Genomic DNA, 21853 nt, shown 5'->3' on the forward strand with positions numbered 1-21853 from the left:
GAGAGAGAAAATCAAAGATGATTAAAAAGGCGCTAGAGGTCGTGTCAACGCCACAGTGCCGACGTAATGTCCTTTAGGACTCAGCGGTTTCCATATTTTAGCTCACGGGTTAGTGGAGAGCCTCATGCACCCAAGAGCCGCATGTGGCTCCCTAGCCATAGGTCACCTACCCTTGTAGTATTTAGTTAAAACGATTTTTTTCTGTTAAAAACCTCCATTGACTGAAGTAGCCGTCCTATCCATTTGGACAGGGAGGGGCCTGCCTGCCCAGTCCAAATGAATTAGACGTCTATTAACGCCAATGGCAGGCAAAAATTGAAAAACACATTCTGAGCATTCACAGAACATGCTGTACTAATTGTTGAAAGATCGGGAGGTGATTTGACCTTATTTTCTGTTAAAAACAACATGAAATAACGCGTGCGCGTTTTGTTTCCCACTAAGGGGGGAATGTCGGAGCGTCATACGGGCACGACGGGGTCAGTGACCGCGCACGCTGCCTGTTTCTCTGTTCGAGAGGTCCTCGGGAGCGCGCACCCCCTGGCCGAGGAAGGTGAGCGAGTGTCTGGAGGGGAGGACTCGGGAACGCGACCGACCAGCCGAGGGATCGATCGGATTAAACTCGATTTGAGTGAATTTAGCACAAAGGAGAGACGCGCGACCCGCACTCGTTGGCGAGGTCGCAGCTGCGAGACCCACCAGATATATTTCCGGATAAACATTCAATTTCAACTTTTATTCTCCTGTTCATTGAGAGCGAGGAAAGACCACGGTCATTTTTCTCCCCCACAAGCAACGGAGATACTATCACCACTAACGAGGAGTAGATTTGATTTTTTTTAAGCCTGAAGTGACCGAGCTTGTTGGGTAAGACGATTTTAAATGTACATTTCAGTAACGATGCATGCAGTTTTATGGGTACTTCGTGCGGTAGTTTGTTTGACATGAATATTCGTAAATCAAAATCGTTTTCATTCAGCGAATGGTAAGTTTTGAGCACTTTTTTGAACGTAACTCGCTGAGTATGCAAGAGATTGGTGTTTGATTTGAGGGACAACTCGTCGGGATATAGCCTAATCTGGAGGACCAGTATATTCCCACCCTAGTCTTCTCCCTCGTTAAAAATAAAGTCATTGAAGGTTTGTATATGTGCCTTGCCGACATGCTAACAATAGCAAGTTTAGCTTTGCCACCCGCTAATCGCACAAACACACGCACCCATCCAGACAGACGCACACGAGTCACTTTCCAATAGTTACTTGAAAAGTGGAAAGCTTATTTTTTTCCGGGACGCACGGTGAACCTCTCTTCCCGTGCGTCTATTTCCCACCGACTTGTTGAGTTTCCTCTTGGGGGAACAATTGACTTGAGTGAAGTAGGGTTTGTTAGCATCGTTAGCTAATTGTGTGGAAGCTTTCAGGAGACACGAGGTGGCTCGAGCGTAGAGGTGAGTCACTGGCCGACTCAATGAGTCAATCTCCCAGGGAGCTTCCCGGCGGAGAAAACACGCTCAAAAACCAGCCAATTCGTTTCTACGAGCAAACTGGTGGAGAGTTTTTTGAACAAAAGTCATATTTCTCTAGATTAGACCTTTGCGTTTGACGGGGGGATTTTATAAAATGCCCGTAGTAGTCGCTAGTTTTATAGGACGGAAGGGACAGAGGAGAGGAGGGGGAATTGTGAGGCCAGGCGGTCACCTACATTATCCGCGTCGTGTGCGTTCTTTCGGCTCACATTCGAACCATTAAACCGACTTGAACAGTCAGTGGAAGTAAAAACAAGTGTTTTTTTTTCGTGTGGAGTGAAGAGTTAGTGGACTTGGATAAACCCCCTTAAAGCGGGGCTGTTTTTTTCTGTTTGGAACGAGGTGCGCAACGCCACCGATAAGCTAATTAGCCTCGCTAGCCGCTGGAGCTAAGCCCAGTGCTAGGATGCAGAAGTTCTGCTAACGAGTTAGCCATCCCTCATCTTCATTGTGTACTTATTAGCCCCGAGCTAGTTAGTAACCTGCTCGAGGCGCGTATCAGATGATGCTTAGCTTGTAAGCAAAGAAACTTTTTTTCTGTCTTCATGGGTGAGTGAGACGAACTAAGTTCGATCGGTGGTGCTCAAGTTGATTTTTGGTATTTTCCTTTGTTTGTTGGTGATTTTTTTTTAAAATGATGTTAAATCCCCGCTGGCACCAAGTTTGGCTTAGACTAGTTACACTTGTTACATGAACGGGATAATATTGCGGCTGCAAACACCTGCCGACACCCTAGCGCGCCACTTGTGCATCAGTAACTAATATCGTTAACTTTAGTTTTACGCGCAGTTTCATAAATAATATTTTTAGGAGTGTTATTTTATCTTGTGGCACGCTCGCGCTGTCTTTTCCCATTATGTTCTGCCATCACTCAACTTGCGTTATGCTAACCGGGCATTCGCATAACTTTTGAAAAGAAAAACATTCGTGATAGAAAATCCTCGGGCAAGTATTACGACAAAGTCAGGTTCTTTTGGTCAGAAATGCTCTTTGTAAATGCGGCTGCATGTTTTTTTGTTTTTCTCCGCCTCCTGTCTGCTGTCGAGTTTGGAGCCGCTACCCCCACTACCCTGTGTCTTTGAGCCAAGATGGCAGCTCGTCATGTTTAGCGGGCCACAGAGGGAGAGATAAGAGGCCCCGACCACACACACATACACATAACAGATGTTCACCACCATGGCTCTTTCTCCCGTTTGTCTTTTCTTGTGGTTTGAATAGAGATCCTTTCAAACTAAAATGGCTTTGCTTAGTTTGGGGGTTGTTGTCCAGAGTTAAAAAGAAACTTTGAGGAAGAGTTTACCATCTCTTCTGTGTTATTTGCATATGTTATGGCTAATCATCAAAGTTGCCATGGTGACCTTGTAATATTGTTTGTATGTAATATGGTATTTATCACAATTAGAAGAAATGGAAATGCAGCATGCAAATGTTTTTTTCTTCTAAAGAACACTGAAAAAAAGTCTTTGAAACTGGTCTTATTTTGCACAATTAATATGATGAACGAATGAATTTACTAGCGTTCACCCCCGGCAGGGTTCCCATATAAAGTCAATATACTGTATTTATTCGAGTAAAACGTGCAACGTTTTATACCAAGAAACTGAAGCAAAGTTTGGGTGTGCGTTATACACGAATCTCGGTGAAACATTGCCTTCCGCCGGTGACGTAAAACCCGTCTTTGTCCGCCAGGTGGGGCACGAGAGTCCGTTCTATTGGTCGGTGCTCACACTTGGAAAAAAATAAATCAAGAAAAATGGAATCAGTTTTTTGAAGAATCTGATGATGATTAATCAGTCTGAAACATTTTAAATATGATGATGAATGATTCTTTAGTGATTTATAGTTGTGAAATCCATTTGAGAATTGTGCCCCTACTGGTAATTTGTTTTACCAGGTTTTCCTGACCATATGTTGTGAATAAATGTTTTGTTATGGCGATGTGTTCAGCATTTGCCCGTTGCTAATACTGGTGCAATCCTTGGTGTGAGCTGAGGAAAAAGTGGGGACATTTTTTTGTCACAAATTATGGGTGTGCGCCATACTCAAATGAAGACGGTATTCGCTTGTAGGTGTTTCTGTGGCTGTGGTAAAACTTTCCATTGTCTTTCGCCACTAGCTCCAATTTAGCAATTCTATAGCTGTACATGTTTTCTTATTTTTTATGCCTAAGCTTCAGTTCTACGGTGTGTTTATGACATATAAACGTCAATGAAGGGAGCAGCATTAAAAATAAATCACAGCCCTAAAGTATCACCCCTTGCGATTAACAGACTAGTTGCACATAGCGACAGGCTTGCACTCACTTAAGTTTAGAATTTTCTCTAAAATCAGTCAGTGGGCCTTGTGAATGCATTAAATTCAAACCTCGGTAAATGTCGCTGTATGACCCTGACCACTTGACTGTCAGGGTTCGTTTTTTTTCTCTCGACACGCTACTTGTATATAGAAGAAAAGGCCTGACGTGAAAGGGGGTGCAAGAAAAGCACATACCCATAGGTCCACATTTAGGTATGCATTTTTGCAAAACTATCGGTTTGACCCCCGACAATGGTTCCTGCAAAGAGAGATGCTTACGGGGCACAATTCAAACTGGGTGCTATCTGAAACGTGGAGAAACGTGGAAATAGGGCTACATCGAGGCTCTTCAACATGGGTTGTGGATGCTTGGGCTAAAGTGTTAGCTAGCAAGATGAGCTTTCGCTTAAGCCGTTCGGCATCACTTTTATGAAAGCCCATGGTGACAACTCTGACTTTGATGGATTTGTATGTTATAATGCTTTGACTTATATTAGTGCCAGTACACATTACGTCAATAAAGCACAATCAAACTCGGTTTTGCTCCTGTTGCCTTTTTTAAAATGTACGCAACATCAAAGTAGTACTGGTATGATAGCAGTACTGTATGTATGGGCAAAATACAGATATTTCACCTGCAACTGAGACGTGCCCTATTAATTTGTGAGTCCTGAAGGTGTGAAAACACAGTGCATGCGTGAATTGTTGGCCACTAAAGGCCTTCTGAAACACATCTGCTGTGTCTTACAATAACAACCGAGTAGTGTAAAGCAGTATTCAGTTACAGTGCATCTCACTTTTGGAAAGGGTTACCCGAAGGTTTGAAGTGTGATCAAACCGTTAGTGAAATGTGCTATTGTTTAAGAACTAGAAGTATAGGAATAAAGTCTTTTAGAATATAGCCATACAATGTGTAACTTTTCCACTTGTAACAGAACAAACATTTAAATTAACTTGGATTAATATATACAGAAACACACAAACATACATTTAATGTAACTTTACACAAAACTGAATTCTAATTTTGTTTTAATTTTTATTAACCTTTGTTCTCCGGGTTGACTCCCCGGACGTTCAGTGAGAGTTTGCAGAAGGAGTGCATCAAGAGTGGTTTGTTTTTGCCTTCCCTTCAAAATATTTAGAAAATGACACGCACAAATGTCCTCAAAATACGATAACGTGCGACCACTTGCCAGCTTGTCAGGGTGCCTCTCTTCTACAAAATCAGAAAACTCTTGCCACTTCGCGAGCACGTCTTTGATATCCTTTCTAGTCAAGCGGCCCCCCTCTTCCACCTGCTCCTCGCTACGAGTTCCCGCAACACCTCCAAATGTTCACTCTCCTGGAGCTCGATCCTGTGTCATTAGTTCTTTGTGGTGGGCGGCGATTAGATCATTTGCATCTGCCTCGTTAACCTCCAGCCCCAAAGAATTTCCAAGTGACACGATATCATCCATGACAACGAGAAAGCTCTGTGACAAGGGAAAATGCATGCTCCGCCCAGTGCTCGTAGATATCTGTTATACACGAATAAGATGTGGCAAAAAAGACAGTGGACTACAATGATAAACAGCCTGTCATGTCATGGCCACCTGGCTTTCTCGCATCTCGAAATTTTTCTCGTATCTAGATGTAATTATTTGCTCGAAATTTTCTTCGTATCGGGCATCTCGTAGGTAGAGTTGCTCGTACGTAGAAGTACCACTGTATTACAATATTTCAATATTAATATTTAGTGAAACAAACTCCATATTTACAAGATTAAAATAATTAGATTAAGTCTAATTACGTAACAAGTCCAAGAAAAAGTCGCAAAAAGTCTGAACATAAAATTGCTTCGTCGTGCACCAGTTTAACTTTGGTGTGAACGCAGCTCTAAGGCCACAGGTCCCAGACTAAACATGAGTTACAGATGCTCGGGCAGGTAGTAACACCGGAGGGAATGGAGGTTTTTCTGTATTTTAATTCAATCCCTGTGATTGACTGCAGTTGATGCACATTTTGACTGGGATGGATCAAATTTGACGTCTATTGTTGTCGATGCCAGCCAAAGACTTAAAATGGGAATGCAATCACATGTTCTGATACATGAATCACGAAAGCGGTCTCAGAATTCGCTGATAAGCAGTGTTGTGGTGGCTCTAAAAAAACCCAAATAGTAAAAAGCTCTAAGATGGATTCAAACCCACTTCAGGATGAGGCGGAAACAAATCAGCTTGGCTAATGAGAGGGTAGCAGTGGTGAATCATTGACTGCTGGAAATCCTGCATGGGAAATATTTGTACATAATGCTTGTTCTACATGGGTCTAAAAGTGCAAAATATAGCTACTTGTCGATTTGGAAAATAGGCTATATATGGTTGAAAGCTTAATTTATTATTTAGTTTTTGAGTAAGAAACTGACAATTTCTTTCTTTGCCTAAACTTGATTTGGATACTGTTTTACGCACAATGATAAACTTTGATTTGATGCATTTATCTTGTCCTGTTATCAAAATGCCCCGGGATTCTGATTTTAAAGTTGAATTTATTTTTGCGACCAAGACGTTACCATGATCTTGCACACCAGGGGTAGGGAACCTATGGCTTGGGAGCCATATGTGGCTCTTTTGATGGGTGTACATGGCTCTCTGCCTTTTTAAATCAAAATTTTTCTTCATCAGGCTCTTCTCCACAGTGATAATTTTACAATTGGCACACTGCGAGTCCCAGGGATTCGCTTGTCTGAAAACTGTGCGTCCCAGGAAACTTGTCACGAGTCCCAACATACTACGGATGCAAATAAAACATAAACAACGATATATAAACATTCAGATTTCATTTATTTATTATATGGTTTAGGGTTAGGGTTTATTTATCATTGTACTAGTCTTTCAGCTCGTAGATCCTCCTCTCTTTGCAGCCAAAAGTCTTTTGAAATGTGCGTATTTTTCCTTGCTTTTTTCCTTGCTTCCCCCGTTTTGCTTCATGATCATCGATCGAATCTTCTGCAGTTCTTTTCTTACTAGTTGTATTTTTAACTGCGAAATAACTATCCAGACTGTTTTGCTTTTTCTGAAACATTTTTTATCTTTCTTACACTATTACGAAACTCTTGCTATCGCTTTCTCTCCTTCGTCTGCTAGTGTCTGCTAGTCTCACGAGAATTATTTCGCAAAGATTATGTGGAATAAATTGGTTTGCTATCGGATATATGTGTTTTGGTTTTTTTTTTTGATAAAAATTTCTTTGCGTCCGAAAAAAGCACATTACTTGAAATTGTGCGTCTGGAAGAAAAGCTGTGCGTATCAGACGCAGGACGCAGAGGTAACGAGAACACTGTCTCCATGCATTCTCTCATTGATACTCCTTGATTAGCAACAGTGAAATAATGTTCTCAAAAGCTTTCAAAGTGGTGAAATTAATAAATGCTCACATTTTCATGTATTTTGACTTATAAATCCTGAGTATGGTTCTCAAGGAATTATGTTTGAAAATATGAATTGTTTATGGCTCTCTTCGTCAAAAAGGTTCCCGCCCCCTGTTGTACACTATAGCCCAAATTAAGAGTTGACCTGATATACACGGTCTTTTTTTCCCACTTGCGATACGTTCCTTTGCTATTTTTTTAAATCATAAGTTGTGAGGAAAAAAATAGTTCACAGTCAATGTCAAAACAAGCAGCAGATGGTGAGCAAGAGGTTAAAATCCTTTTTTCGAGCGGTTTATTTCCATTCCCCTATTAAGTTTAAATTTACTACAAGGGATTACGTGTTTTATTTAATCAAACCACGTGCAAGTTGTCTCTTTGAGTTTAGATATTGAGATTAATTAGAAAAGTCAGTTAGCTGAAGGACCCAGTGGGGTCTGTTTAAACTGGCTTTGAATTGAATAAGGTTTGGATTATACTCACCAATTGTGATGTTTGTTGGTGTCATTAGACTGCATTCAGTTGCCTGAATATATTTTCTTTTTAATTTTGTTTTTAGAGCTAAAAAACATTCATCTATAAGTCACTTACCATAGCCCTAATCATATATATCACAGATGCCTGTCGTGATAAATTTTAGTGGTAATACATTGTTTTGTTAAATTATTGCCAATTTGCGATTTCAAAATAAAAGTAATGAGCCAATTTGATCACTGTGGTGCCAATATAGCCTGATTTACCACCTATTCAAATGCAATATTGTTTATTCTTAAACAAAATGCACATTAAAATAAAAGTAAATATTTCTTTAAAATCACTATGCATAACGCGTTATTTGAGAGGCAGCTTGGTGGCGAATATAAAATACTATGTAAGAAATCCAGCGCCATTTTCTTCTACGCCAACTACGGTTGTTTGATTTGATCCAAAATCAATGTCACAGTGCGCATGTCAGCTAATTTGAAAGCAATTTTTTCTTTTTTTTCCTCATCCAGATTTTTCATTGTCATTTGAACAGCTATCTTAATAGAATCTGAAATATGTCAGAGTAACGGCAGACATCTTGAGTTGATGCTGAAAAATACGTACCTGCTTTCATTTTTAAACCAGGAGTGTGCAACCTAATTGCAAACTCTGCATGAGGTAACAGAAAAAGTGCACTACATTAATCCCTCAAATATCACAGTTAATGTAGACCAGACATGGCCGCGATAATCGAAAAATCAAAAAAAGTAGTATCACACCTATTATAACTTGTTTTTTTACTTCTAGTGCTGAGTCTTACTAGCAAGTTTCTTCCGCAAACAATTTTCAGCATGTTTATGAACTTACATTTTTTTCATAATTAATAGCGAAAAAACGGTAAGTAGTGAATTTGCGATAACTGAGGGATTACTGTTGATGTATTTTCCTCATGTAGTGTCAGCTGTACATTTTTTTCTCTATTTTTTTGGCATTGCAAACACTGTAAACGAGTAATTTTTCATTTGTGGAGTGTCACATTGAAACTGAAAATTGCATTTTGGAGTAGACAGTCATTGGTTAATCGCAGGCTTAGCCTCTTTTTAGTATGTCTGAACTTTAGTTCTACCACATCTATAGGACCAGTAAAAATCTGTGAGAGGAAGTGGAGTCCCATATGTAATCAATGGGTGAAGTTTTAACACGCATGTGTGCCAAGTGCCGATAAATCACAGCAAGGAAAATTACTAACCTCTTTCGTGTGGGATTAATTGATTTATTGCATATCGCCACAATCTTAATGTCACATAATAATATAACATAACATATATCATAATTAGGATGGTGTACCAAACTGCTTCTTCTCAGGCACCAACTGAAGTGCATCGATAGCGCAGTGTATCAAAACAAGCCTTTTCTTCTTATGTCAAATTTTGGTACTAGTATTGGAGAAAAAAAACATGCTTGTTTAAGTGAGTGTGTTAGGAGTAAATTGTGTTAACACCTGTCCTCCAAGAGTGTTGTGTGCTAAATCTCAGTTCTGAACTACAGTTGCACGCAAAGCGCCAGGAAATGCTAGCACAAAGAACTTTAAAAAACCCATTTCAAGTCTTCCAAAATTTGGCAAACTTTAAGGCTGTTCCTTAATCATGGCTTCCTGTGCAGTGATTTTTTTGTCTACGGGCAATATTGCCTCCCTAAAAAGAATACTGCCTTTGCGTGCTCTGGAAAAAATGTTCCATACCACTTGCATATTGGTAATAATGAGTGTCACGTGGCACACACAGACTTGGTATTGGTTTGTTGCGTGGGCAATAATGTCAACGGCAGATATTGTAAGCAAGTAGATTTACAATGACTGTTCTACCGCCAAGCAAGTGTCTTTTTCAACATAGAAATTATTGTAAAAGCTTAAAAAATATTGTATTGTATAATTCAGTGTTTTCCAACCTTTTTTTAAGATGCGGCACTCTTTGAATTGGAAAAAATCTCATGGGACACCACCATCTGAAAATCTTTTAAATTAAAACTATGTTGCCTATATTAACATGATCAGTCTCATCAAGGTTTTATCAGCAGGAATCATCCAAACTTCCAAAATTATTCTAAAAAATTCAAATTGTTCACACTAACGTAATGACACCGAAAGTTAATGTCTACGGACTCTGAATTACTTCCGGTTTGAGTGATGCAAAAATAAGTAATGTAATGTTTTTAATCGTGTAATTTTATGACTTTTCTCCAAATATTACCTAAATCTCCTAATATTACACAAAAAAAATTGGAAAATTTGAGACCAAACAACTTCCGGTGCATGTTAGAGAAAAATAAGCAACAAAATGACTTCATAACAATTTCAATAATCTATAATTTAACATTCATGTTTGCACTTGAACCATATTATAGTTCAATTTTAATCTCATTATAGTCATTAATTTTTCTCTCTAAATATTATATTATATGACCTCTTACAATTTCCCACCTGGCCCACCTGACCATTGCTCACCGTGCGGCACCGTGGTTGAGAAACACTGGTATAATATACATTACATTATAATGAAGGAATTAGAGGTAAGACCGGCCCGAACCCGGCGAGTTAACTTGATTTGCAGTTTAGAGCCCATAGCAAACACGGAATTTCATAAATTATTTTCGGGACTTCAGAGTCGGAGGAGGGAGCGTGATTTATGATAAAAAAAAATTAAGCCTGTCTTTTGTAACGAAATCTAAGTTGAACAAGACTGTAGCAACATTTCCATCTTTTATGTGGTAATATCGATGTTTGACAAGTTCAACTGTTTAAATACCTGCTCAGTGTCGAGGTGCCAGTCTTTTTGCTCTCGGATGAGAGCAAAGCGCCGCCACATTGACTACGCAAGTTTCTCTAGCATATTCAACAATCAATTTGAAGCTTTTCCCAAAACTCACCTTACCATCTTTTTAAATCTAATATCTTTAGTTTATCCTTTACTTCTTGCTTCCTTATATTCAATATTGTTGCAAAGGGGAAGGGAGGGCGCCATTCACGTGACGTTATGTATTTTTAGTCAAATGCAAACAACACTGAATAAGTCCTCTTGACTCGATAGTAGGTCCAGAGAGATTTTTTTTGTGTGTGGAGTTTACATGTTCTCTCTGGGCTTGTGTGTGGTTTTTTTAATTGGTACTCCAGTTTCCTCCCATATCCCCAAAACATGCAGGGTGAGCTAGTTGAACACTCAAAATTGTGAGAGCATGAATGGTTGCCCATCCCTGTGTGCCCTGTGATTGGTTGGCTGGTTGTATTTACCGCATCAGCCTCACAGCTCTGGGGTTCTGGGCTCAAATCCAGGTCCCATCCACCTGTATGGAGTTTGCATGTTCTCGCCGGGCCTGTGCAGGTTTCCTCAGGGTACTCCAGTTTCCTGCCACTATCCAAAAACATGTATGGTAGGCTGATTGGACACTCTAAATTGCCCTTAGGTATGGGTGTGAGTGCATGGTTGTCCTTTGTCTCCTTGTGACCTGCGATCGGCTGGCCCGGAGTCAACTCCGATGAGGCTCCGGCACCCCCCCCCCCCCCCCCCCCCCCCGCGACTCTAATGAGGATAAAGCGGTTCAGAAAATGAGCTTTCAGGGCTACGTCAAAAACTTCTGTGCTTTGACGTGTACAATTATCTTCTGCATTAAAACAATGCAAGCCGGTTATGTAACGGCAGATTGCATTTACAATACATTACCAGATTTCTTTGTCTGAAAAGCTGCTTTCAGCCATAGGAAGAACTCCAACTTTACCCCCCAGAACCCAACTTTACCCTCAAGTGTTCCAGTGATACCTTGAAACAATGCTGAAATGTCCTCACCTCTACTCTATTACTTGATTCCTTGATTTATATGTAAATTACAGATGTATAGCAATTACAGGAAGGACTACTTTTATTGGAGTTTGGGATGTTGCCCCATCAGTAAAGAGAAGCGGAGCTGTTGTTTTCTTACATCACTCTAGGTCCACCCACTCAGTCTGTCAATGTCTCTTACCTGTTTTTTTTGACTAATTTTCTATATCATACTTTTATTTTGTGTTTGCATGACCACCTTCCGCACCCTCTTATTTCAAACCCAAAGGTTTCGTTGGGGGTCTTGAGTACCACAGGAGACATTCAGAACTGTCTGTCATCTCTCCCTTTGCCACCATCCCCCACAATCACCATACTTGAACTGCAGGGAATACCTTCTGGGCTGACTGCTATGCCTCGAAGAGAGGCTGGCAATAAGAGCTTTGGTGGGAGGGGGAGTTCTGCTGGTCTATGACAGTGAAGACATGTCAAGTACACGTCTGACCCATATGGGAACATGTCTGTTAATCTCGCCTTCATCTTTCCCAATTTTTTTATAATCCCTTTTTTAAGGTTTATTTTTTAAGTTTAGTTTATACATGCCATTTTGATATTTTGAACAGATGATGTCATTTTTCTCTACTGTGGGTGTCTGTGTGTATATTTTATCTACATTCTGACCTGATTCAACAAATACCTCACAGCTAATCTTATTGTGGAGGTGTTGTCAATGTCATACTGTCCATGAAATTGTATTTCTTGCTGTATAATGAAAAAATGCTCAATAGGGGACCTATTTGAAATTACTATACTATGTAATTTTCTCATTAGTCTATTGCTTCAAAAAGGAATCAGATTTGTATTAAAAATTAACATTATCTCTTTATAGATACAGTATATTCTTCTGGCAAATTGCAACTCATGGATTTACATATGTAGTTAATCAGCATCATGCCAATGATTCAGAACCATAGCATTTTCCACTAGTTCTGGTTTGCAACCATAGGTTCTGGACCTTTTTCTAAAATGTTTGAAAATGGGGGATAAGCTCCAGCACCCCCCTTGGGACAATTGGTGGTTCAGAAAATGAATGAATTAATGCATCCGACCAAAAAGCAAATGCGTTATAGCTGGTCCTATTTATATGATAAATTGCAGAGCCGGATCAAAGAGAGCTTTTTGAAATGGAGCTCATCTCTTTGCGGATTTTGTGTTTTCCCTCATTTGAAATGATTGGTCTGTCTGGATACTATACCTAAACCATGCACACAGGAAAAGTATCTCATCTCCAAATTTGTTACATGCGTGCATGGTTGCTTTTAGAAGAGCGAGTTAGCCCATAGTTTTTTCCCTAAATCATGGTAAGGGAATAGATGAAATCATCACAGCCCTTTCCTGGTAGCCCACCAACCCCCACCCAAAGCGTGCACACACAGACGCACACGTACTGTCCATTAACGAAGCAGTCGTGTGTAAAATAACCAGATTTCCCCCTGCCTCGTTGCTTCTCCTCTTCTCTTGCTCTTTTGAACCCACCCCCGGCCTCCTCCTCTCTTCCTTCCTTCCGGGTCTTAAATCCCAGCCTCAAGCACACAGGCCAGCATCCCCTCACTTGAGCATAATTACACACACAGCTAGCCAGCTCCTGTGTGATGTTCTCTATTTGGGAACAAAGGTACAGTAATCCCTCGAATATCGCGGCTTCAACTTTCACGGTTTCACTATATCGCAGATTTTCCCCCGTTTTTTTTTGTAAGTTCATAAAAATGTGAAAATCCAAGCAGAAACTTGCAAACGAAGGCCCCTCCGCTTGCTACTAGAACTTAGTACTGAAGTAAAAAAAAAAAAAAAAAATTTAAATAGGGGCTACCTTACTTTTCGTTTTTTTTGTTTATCGCGGCCATGTCTGGTCTACATTAACCGCGATAGTAGAGGGATTACTGTATAAATTATAGCGCCTTAGACCCAAGTTGAATGGGAGATTGGTGGGTTCCTATGCTTGTATTTGCCATGGGGGTGGGGGGCGGTCTTGGTTGGTGATGATCAGTCCAGACCTTAGTGAGTTAGGTTTTACTGAATGAAGCATTTTCGCTAGTCGAATTTTCGCTAGTCGATTGCACTTGGTTTTGTTTTTCTGTTCCAATGTCAGAGGAAACGGTGGTTGTTGACATGGCAGAGATTTCCTGACATACCACCTGAAGGACGCATGCTTTTTCGCTGCGGCCAAACTAGTGACTGCACAGGCACGCCTCTGCTGTTTGTTAATCACACCTCTTTTAAAGAAAGGCGGTGCACAAATCAAGTGTCAACTGATTTATGACAAAAATATACAATACGCTAAGAATAAATTTTTTGGTGCATTGAAACTGTATCCGAAAGTTTTTTTAAAGACCCAGTTAAATAATTTCATTCATTTTTTTTCTCATAACATTGAATACATTTGAAGAGAAGTGCTGGAAATAATGCCGAGAGAGTTATCGTTGGCAATGATTGTGATTTTATACAGCCTGTTGATGAAATCCCCAATTCCATTTCGTTTTTAATATAATTCTGAGCTGTTATTACTGTTTTAAAAGAGCGATTTTTCAGCGTATTGTCCAAAAACGGTCTTGAGGAGTAAAATAATGAGGGAATAAGATCCTTCTTTGAGTTTCCAGATAATTGGTTCGCAATGAATTTGCAAACTGCCATGAGAGAATATCTGTGTAGTCTAAAATCTAATGTCAATCACATACCTAAACTTTAAATGATTACATGGTACGGTCTTCAAAACATAGAATTTTCACAACTGTCAAAATAACTTTAATGGTGTGACAAGTGATTTGTAAAATGGGAAAATCTTGTCTTCATCATTCAAAACTCTTAGTTTGAGTTATTTGCACAAAACATGTTCTCTTGATCTCAATTGAAATATTAGGATCTTTTAATGATTGTTAATAATAATAATTAATCATAAGTTATAAAGTTTTGACTATTGTTTTGTATATATTGACACTATATAATATAGTAACTTTATTATACTACATTGTGAATTTTGCACAGATTTATTTTCATAAAAAGTCATGAATCGATTCGAAATATTGGCAGAACACCCAAGCTTTTTTAAATAAAAAAATGTTGAGCCCTAGTTGGAAACGTGCAAACACACGGAACAACTTGGTGCAGAATTGCTCAAAATAGTCATTTGTGAAACAAAAACCAAACAAGGACTGTATGAATTATTTTATATCGTAATAGGAATATGCCATTACATGATGAAAAACTATTTAAAAACAAAAAAACCTTTAAAATTTTGATTCAACTAGCATGTCTAATATGTGAAATGCAATTAGCCAAGCAGTATACAATTATCTAAGGAACAGGAACACGCCCAACACCCATATTTTGCAAAAATGAAAAGCGATCTACTTTTATTTGAAAAGAAACAAACTCTTTCACCCATAAATGTGACTATTATCTCAGAGGACAAAAGTTTCAATGCAATACCACACATCTGAAATATACATCTGTAGTAATTAGTATAATAATTCCAGTTGATATTTGATTATTAGCAGGCAGATGTTTGCTCTCCCACCTCCAGTTGCCCCTAAAACATAACGTCAGAAAAAAATATCCCAAAACTAGTCATTGTGTGTTCACTGGCCAGTAACGATTTAAGAACTGAAGATTCAATTTATACCACGTTTCTTGACTCAAGATCAGATACGCACACAATTTTTTGAATATGAATAATATAAACTACTTTCATACCAACGTCAAATCACTTGAAAATGGCATGCAATGAATGGATGAGAAATATTGGAAAAATTGCAAAATTTAAGGGCAGAACCAAAGCGGACTAGGGCAACGAATGTCTCTCTCGCTGTGACTCTGTCTCACTCTCTCCCTGCAAGGCGTTTTCTCCCTACATTCGGGTATAACATCTAAATTTTTGCAAGCTCACGGGTCCTGTTTCGAGTTACCAGCAAATGCGAATAATTGGTTTTAACTCCACCTGAACATATGTCATGATTCTATCATCTTAGTCTTCTAGGAATCTGGCTTGTGACGGTGATCGGGAATCCGAGAATCTAGATTTTGATACGCACCTCATTAGGGGCTTAGTTTTCACACCGTACTCGTCTTGGTCTACATGGGCACGCTGCTTGTCTGAAAGAGGTAGACCCAGGCAAGTTCTAGCTCGGGGGTCCATTTGAAAGCCACCATCTGGGTTGCCGATTGCTGATCATATAAAACTGTAATGTTACGGCATATCATATGAAACCGGCTATTTGAACACAGACATGCATTCTGTGAATAAAGCTTTCGATATGCAAAATTTGGAGTTTTACTAATGACTACATTGTAGTGGATTTAATGTGGGCAATCAGGCAGACCAACCACATGCAAATTAAGATGTCCCATGTGACCTTGGTCAGCCTATTAAATCTGCATCTCAGCAAGTAAATGCTGGCTGTAAAGCCAAGACAAGGCAGAAACTGATAGAGATTGAGCTGAGAAGAGAACTACAGTCTTACGTGAAAAAGTTGTGAAAATGACTGGGGGAGGGGAGATTGGGAATGTGATGTTATGCTGCTTCAGCAATAAAAGCCAGAATCATCTGTTTCTAGTGCTTCCCTCTAGGAGCACAGATTAACAGTATACATGTCTAATGGCATGCAACAAAACGCAGTTGTGATGAATAAGGATTACATGTTCTATTAGTTTGACATTTTTTTACTCAAGTTTCTCCCAGTACTATACAAAAAAAACTAGGAGAAGAGGATGAAGGGGAAACGTGTTTTCAGGATGTTAGCAATAGACTCTAACACAGCATGAACGGAAAAAGCACAACACAGCTAAAATAAGCGATTATAAGATGCAGGACAACACCAATATCCACGAAAAGATCCAAGTGAATTGTTCCTGGTGTTTTCTTTCTTTTTTTTAAAAAGCTCGTAAATACCTGTGCACAAAGAGCAGCCTTATGGATAATGTCTTTAACCCATTCTTCTGTATTAATGCTTACTTTTGAGGGTGACAAAACTTGAACTCAAGGCATTATTTACTGTTTTATTCCGTCTACTGACTTTATGTCGAGGGTGTGAATCCCCACTTTCGTGCGAGGGTTATATGGGTGACATATTCCCCAAATTATGAGGTTTGAAAAACGACATGCGCACAGGACGTGCCGTCATGAACGTCCAATCTAGAGGGTTAACAAGCAGTAATCTCATTTCGATGCTAATAAATAACTAATACTGTATCATACCAAACTAGCCTTAATGTAAGCATTATAACGTTTGTCTGACAGAATGGAGAGTACAGTATGTTGAATGCCTCATCCCATGATGAGATTTGACATGCAAAGCGGTACACTGACCATTCACCTAATTCCCTTGACAGTGACAGCTGGACTTCAATGACAAACTATGCACGTGTTGGCGTGAACTTTGCCAGAAAGGAACTGGAGAGCGGCAACATGGATTGAAATGGTTGCACAAAGTACGCAAGTTCTCCAAAGCAGGTTTGTCTTTTCTCTGTCCGTGTATGATGAACAAGAGTGGAAAACAATGAATTACATTTCAGTTCATACATAAGCACGTTTTCTTGGAAATCTACCTGATGACTTTTCAAAATGCTTTGTTACAAAACAAAATGAAACACACTATCACCAAAGGGGGCGGACGAGAATTTGGAATCTGTGGGCTCAGTATTTCCAATAGCAAGACACACATTAGAAACCCCAATATTTCAGGAAAGGTGTCCCGCATTGCCACAACGTTGGTTTGGATTCCTCACTTTCACAGACGTAAATGCCATCAATGCATAAAAGTAGTGGAGCTTTACGATATGTATTTGTTTGACATTGTCCTCTAACAGTGATTGCAGCCCGCTACAAGTTAGTCTTCCATGGTTGAAAAATGGTTGTCTGTTATCTAGGGTCATATTTTTGCTAATGTGCATAGCCAACATAATTGAAATCACATTAGGAGCAGCACTTATTCTTTTTTAAGTGATGTAACGTTACTATTGTGCTAATATTTTAAGTAGTTGCCACCACAATTTTTATTATTGTCTTACCAAAAAACTTAGAATAAATTAGCTATTTTTACACCAAAACTGCCAATTTCTAGCGTAAGTAGCCTAGTGATTTAGGAAGTGGGAAATTTATATATATATATATATATATATATATATATATATATATATATATATATATATATATATATATATATATATATATATATATATATATATATATATATATATATATATATATATATATATATATATATATATATATATATATATATATATATATATATATATATATGTATATATGTATATATATATATATATATATGTATATATATGTATATATATGTATATATATATATATATATATATATATGTATATATATGTATATATATATATATATATATATATATATATGTATATATATGTATATATATGTATATATATGTATATATATGTATATATATGTATATATATGTATATATATGTATATATATATATATATATATATATATATATATATATATATATATATATATATATATATATATATATATATATGTATATATATATATATATATATATATATATATATATATATGTATATATATGTATATATATGTATATATATGTATATATATGTATATATATGTATATATATGTATATATATGTATATATATATATATATATATATATATATATGTATATATATATATATATATATATATATATATATATATATATATATATATATATATATATATACACACACACACACACACACACACATACACATATATTACTTCAAATACAATTTTTCTGAAGATGCTGATATTTTAACACTAGAAAAAGTAATGTAATATATAATGTAAATGATAAATCACTTTGTATTAACGTCAAGGAATGCATTGTTTATGATATTATACCATGATCAATTACTGCCATTAGTTTCTAAAGAGATGTAGCCCCACTCAATGGACATGTTTGGCTTCTGGTTTGATATGCAGCAAGCGAAAAAAACAATTAATACTGAAAACGCGTGACTACTTAATCACATCTGATCTTGTAACCAAATCAAATGCTGATTGATCCAAAAATAGTTGTATCAGGTGGTGAAACCAATATTAAGTATCAGATTGGGAAAGCTCTAATTTAACCTAATGCAAAGCAATTTAGCTAAATATTAAATGCGATGGTAATATATTTTTGGAATATCTTGAGTATTATTGCCCCACTGATGGACAGAATTTCAGTCGCAAGTCAATTATGTCGCCCCATTGATATCGGATACTGGCCAGCTCCAAAATAATTTGTAATTGTGTATTTGGTAAGTTTGTTTGAATTTTGAGGGTGCTCCACAACTGAACTCATGCTGGCGCTTCTTCCTTGTGAACACTTTTTATGTGAGCAGTCACAGTGCTGTAAAAAAGAAAACGCTATGCGAGGGTGGGACAGCGTGGGTCAGTGGCAGTCGTTCCCCAACCGTGTGTTTGATACAACCCCTTTGTGACATCAGCTAAATATCATTGAGCAAGATACTGATCGCCTACATCAGTCGTGCCCAAGTCTGGTCCTCGAGAGCCCCTACCCACCTTTAACTCACCGCTAAAAACGTAATAAATAAATGAAACAATGTGAAGTTTTGAATAACCAATACCTAGCCTCGCTGATGTGCAGCTCATATTTCTTGTCCTAATCGATTTTTTTTCTTCTAATACCACAACTTTAGCTGTACAACAAAAATCTTCCCTTGGGCATTTTTTTAGGGGGGAGGGAGTCTTTGTCTCAATGCATGGTGAAACAGCTGGCTGGCAGCAACCCGTATAATGTCTGCACCACACGATGCCCGCAGCTAAGCAGTGCATTAAACTCTGACTGGCATTTCTGGCCTGAAATAAAGAAAATCTAAAGTAGAATAAAAAGGATGAAAGCAATTATTTTAGTGTATCCAAAATAGCCCAGTTAAAGTAGCATTTCTTTACAGGCTACTGGAGAAGTAGAAAATATGGTAAAACTACTCAAAAGCTAATTTCCTTTACAAAATAAAAACAAAATAAATACAATTATTTGAGAAACTAAATAGTTACTATCCACTTCTGAAAAGCCACCAACAACTTTGTGTTCTTTCTTTGTCTTTCAAGCAATACTTGTTAGTAATGCTCCCACCTAAAACTTTGTTTCCCATTCTGTCTCTTGTCAGGAAACTATAAAGAGGACCATGGAATAGCAAGGTGGCAGCCATAAGCATTGGTCTTTCCTGCACAAGACACCTCCCATCTGTGGGCCCCCCACCCAGCCATGGCGGACCCAGGGATGTTGAGTTTATTTGCAGATGATGCAGGGCTGTTCTCAGATGGATTAGAGGGCATAGGAGACTGTTTTCCTCAGCAAACTACCCCTGGCCAATCCAACACTCTACCCCGACAGACTAACCCCCCACTCAACCACGAACACCAGGGAAACAGGGGTTACCACCAGGGCATGCTCCTTGGTACTGGACCATCACAGCCTAAATTAGGCCAAATCTACGACCACAGCACCTATGCAGGCTTTGAACAGGCCAGCGCTCCTGGAGGAAGAATGATGTCTCAGAACGGTCCGAGTCAGGGGCCAACTAATGTCAATGCAACAATGAATGGCATGGCTTCTCATTACCATAACCCATCTAACTCAAATAATTCCCATCATGGTTACCAAGGTGATACTGGAGCTGGAGCAAGTGGAGCTGGTGTTTGGGGCCAACAGCATCAAAGTAGATCACCATATCATCAGGCAGCAGCACAGCCAGGGAATGGAGCCACCCAGATGGGAGCTTTCCAAATGTCTCAAGGCAACTATGGTGGGATGCAGGGACAACCCGCACCAAACCCAGCTCGAATAAGCCAACATTACCCAACACAGAACATGGCTCACACGCCTACTCAAGACCCATCTCACTACATGGGACATGTTGGAATGGTGGGAAGTCAAATGAGACACCCACAGCCACAAAGTCAAGGCTACCCCAATTTGAACCACACAACTAGATTTCCACATTCTCCTTCAAGACAACCTCCACACACTCATCATCAGCAAAGTATGGGTGGGTTTGGAGGTGGCCAGTACCCTAATTATCAAGCCCAGTATGGCGCCATGGCCTCTGGAATTGGCCAGGGGGCTAATGCTACTGTCACTAGTAATACCAGCACAGCTATAGGACAAGGGCAGCTTGGCCAAAGGTTTAATCAGGGATCAGGCACAACTTCTGGGCAATCTGGGCAGCGATACCCTCCTGGGCCACCCCACCAGGCACATTCGCTCCCAATCCAACCACAGCCGGCAGGGCAACAAGGTCCGCCTATACACCCCCTTAGCCACACCCAGCCCCCAAATCAAGCCCAGTCTCACCTTGCACCCCCAGCTCAGGGATCCTACCCCTCTCCTTCATCAATGTCCCCCATGCGGGTTTTGGGAACTCCAACACCTCCACCCCAACAGGTCAGGCCCCCCAGTGCAGGAATAGCTGTTCCTCCAGAGGTTGCTGGGTACACGACACTGCAGCCTACACCTAATTCTATCGCACATCCTCAGAGACCTCCGCAAACATCGCTGTCTGCCCCCCTCCAACACCAGCAGACCCACAGTATACCCCCGAATGCAGGGCAAATGTACCCTAGCATGGGACCACAGCGTGGACCCCAAATTGGCCTAAATCACCCTTCACTCCAGCAGCAAGGTAAACTAACTGTCAACTTTTACTGTCTTACTCCTATTCTAAGGGCATATTCACAGCATAAAAGTCCTTAGTTTTCTTGGATGCGGTTCGTTCTTACTTGGCAATTTTTGCGAGCGACCCACAGTTTTACTAAAAAATATGAATGCGCAGACATCTAATCATTGAACTAAGTGGTGTGGGCCGGGTAATACGGTAAATGCAAGAATAAACAATCATGGAGCGAGCGGCAGCTTGTAGCACTCGTGCTCAGATTGATATTGTTCATCCAACTACAAGTGTTTGCAGGACATTTGAAAAATCAGAGAGTATTGAAGCAACGTCGATTTTATGTGTGAATACCTGGAAAGGTCCCCGTCCTTTTTCCCACTGCGGACCGGTAAAGCTCTTTCTATTTTTTCTCGGACCGGTGGGGGGGGGGGGGGGGGGGCACTACGGCAGACAAAGGCGGGAGAATGCAACATGACGGCAAAAGAAACAAGTACTAAGCAAGCACGATAGTGTGTATTAATTGTTATGATTTTTTTCATTTCAAGAAGGCCGACATTGAAAATACTGTACTAATTTTGGCAATAACGTGTTATGAGAGCCATTTGACGTGTAACAGAGAATCGG

The 21853-nt window shown here is 39.3% G+C and overlaps 1 protein-coding gene across 5 annotated transcripts in view; it reads left to right on the forward strand.

Moving 5' to 3' along the window:
* Window positions 1–517: 517 nt before the first annotated feature.
* Window positions 518–21853, forward strand: part of chd7 (chromodomain helicase DNA binding protein 7) — a 71266-nt gene continuing 49930 nt past the window's right edge. For 2 of the 5 annotated variants that reach the window (XM_077723747.1, XM_077723751.1), the window contains exons 1-3: window positions 519–867; window positions 16892–17012; window positions 19727–21241. In XM_077723747.1, coding sequence (XP_077579873.1) covers window positions 19825–21241 — 1417 coding nt within the window. In that variant the 5' untranslated portion in view covers window positions 519–867; window positions 16892–17012; window positions 19727–19824. Of the gene's footprint in view, window positions 868–1387; window positions 1448–2053; window positions 2075–16891; window positions 17013–19726; window positions 21242–21853 lie in introns of those variants that run through there. The other 3 variants (XM_077723752.1, XM_077723750.1, XM_077723748.1) reach the window with 3 other exon arrangements.

This window comes from Stigmatopora nigra, chromosome 9 (genome assembly GCF_051989575.1).
Source record: "Stigmatopora nigra isolate UIUO_SnigA chromosome 9, RoL_Snig_1.1, whole genome shotgun sequence".
NCBI lineage: Eukaryota > Metazoa > Chordata > Actinopteri > Syngnathiformes > Syngnathidae > Stigmatopora > Stigmatopora nigra.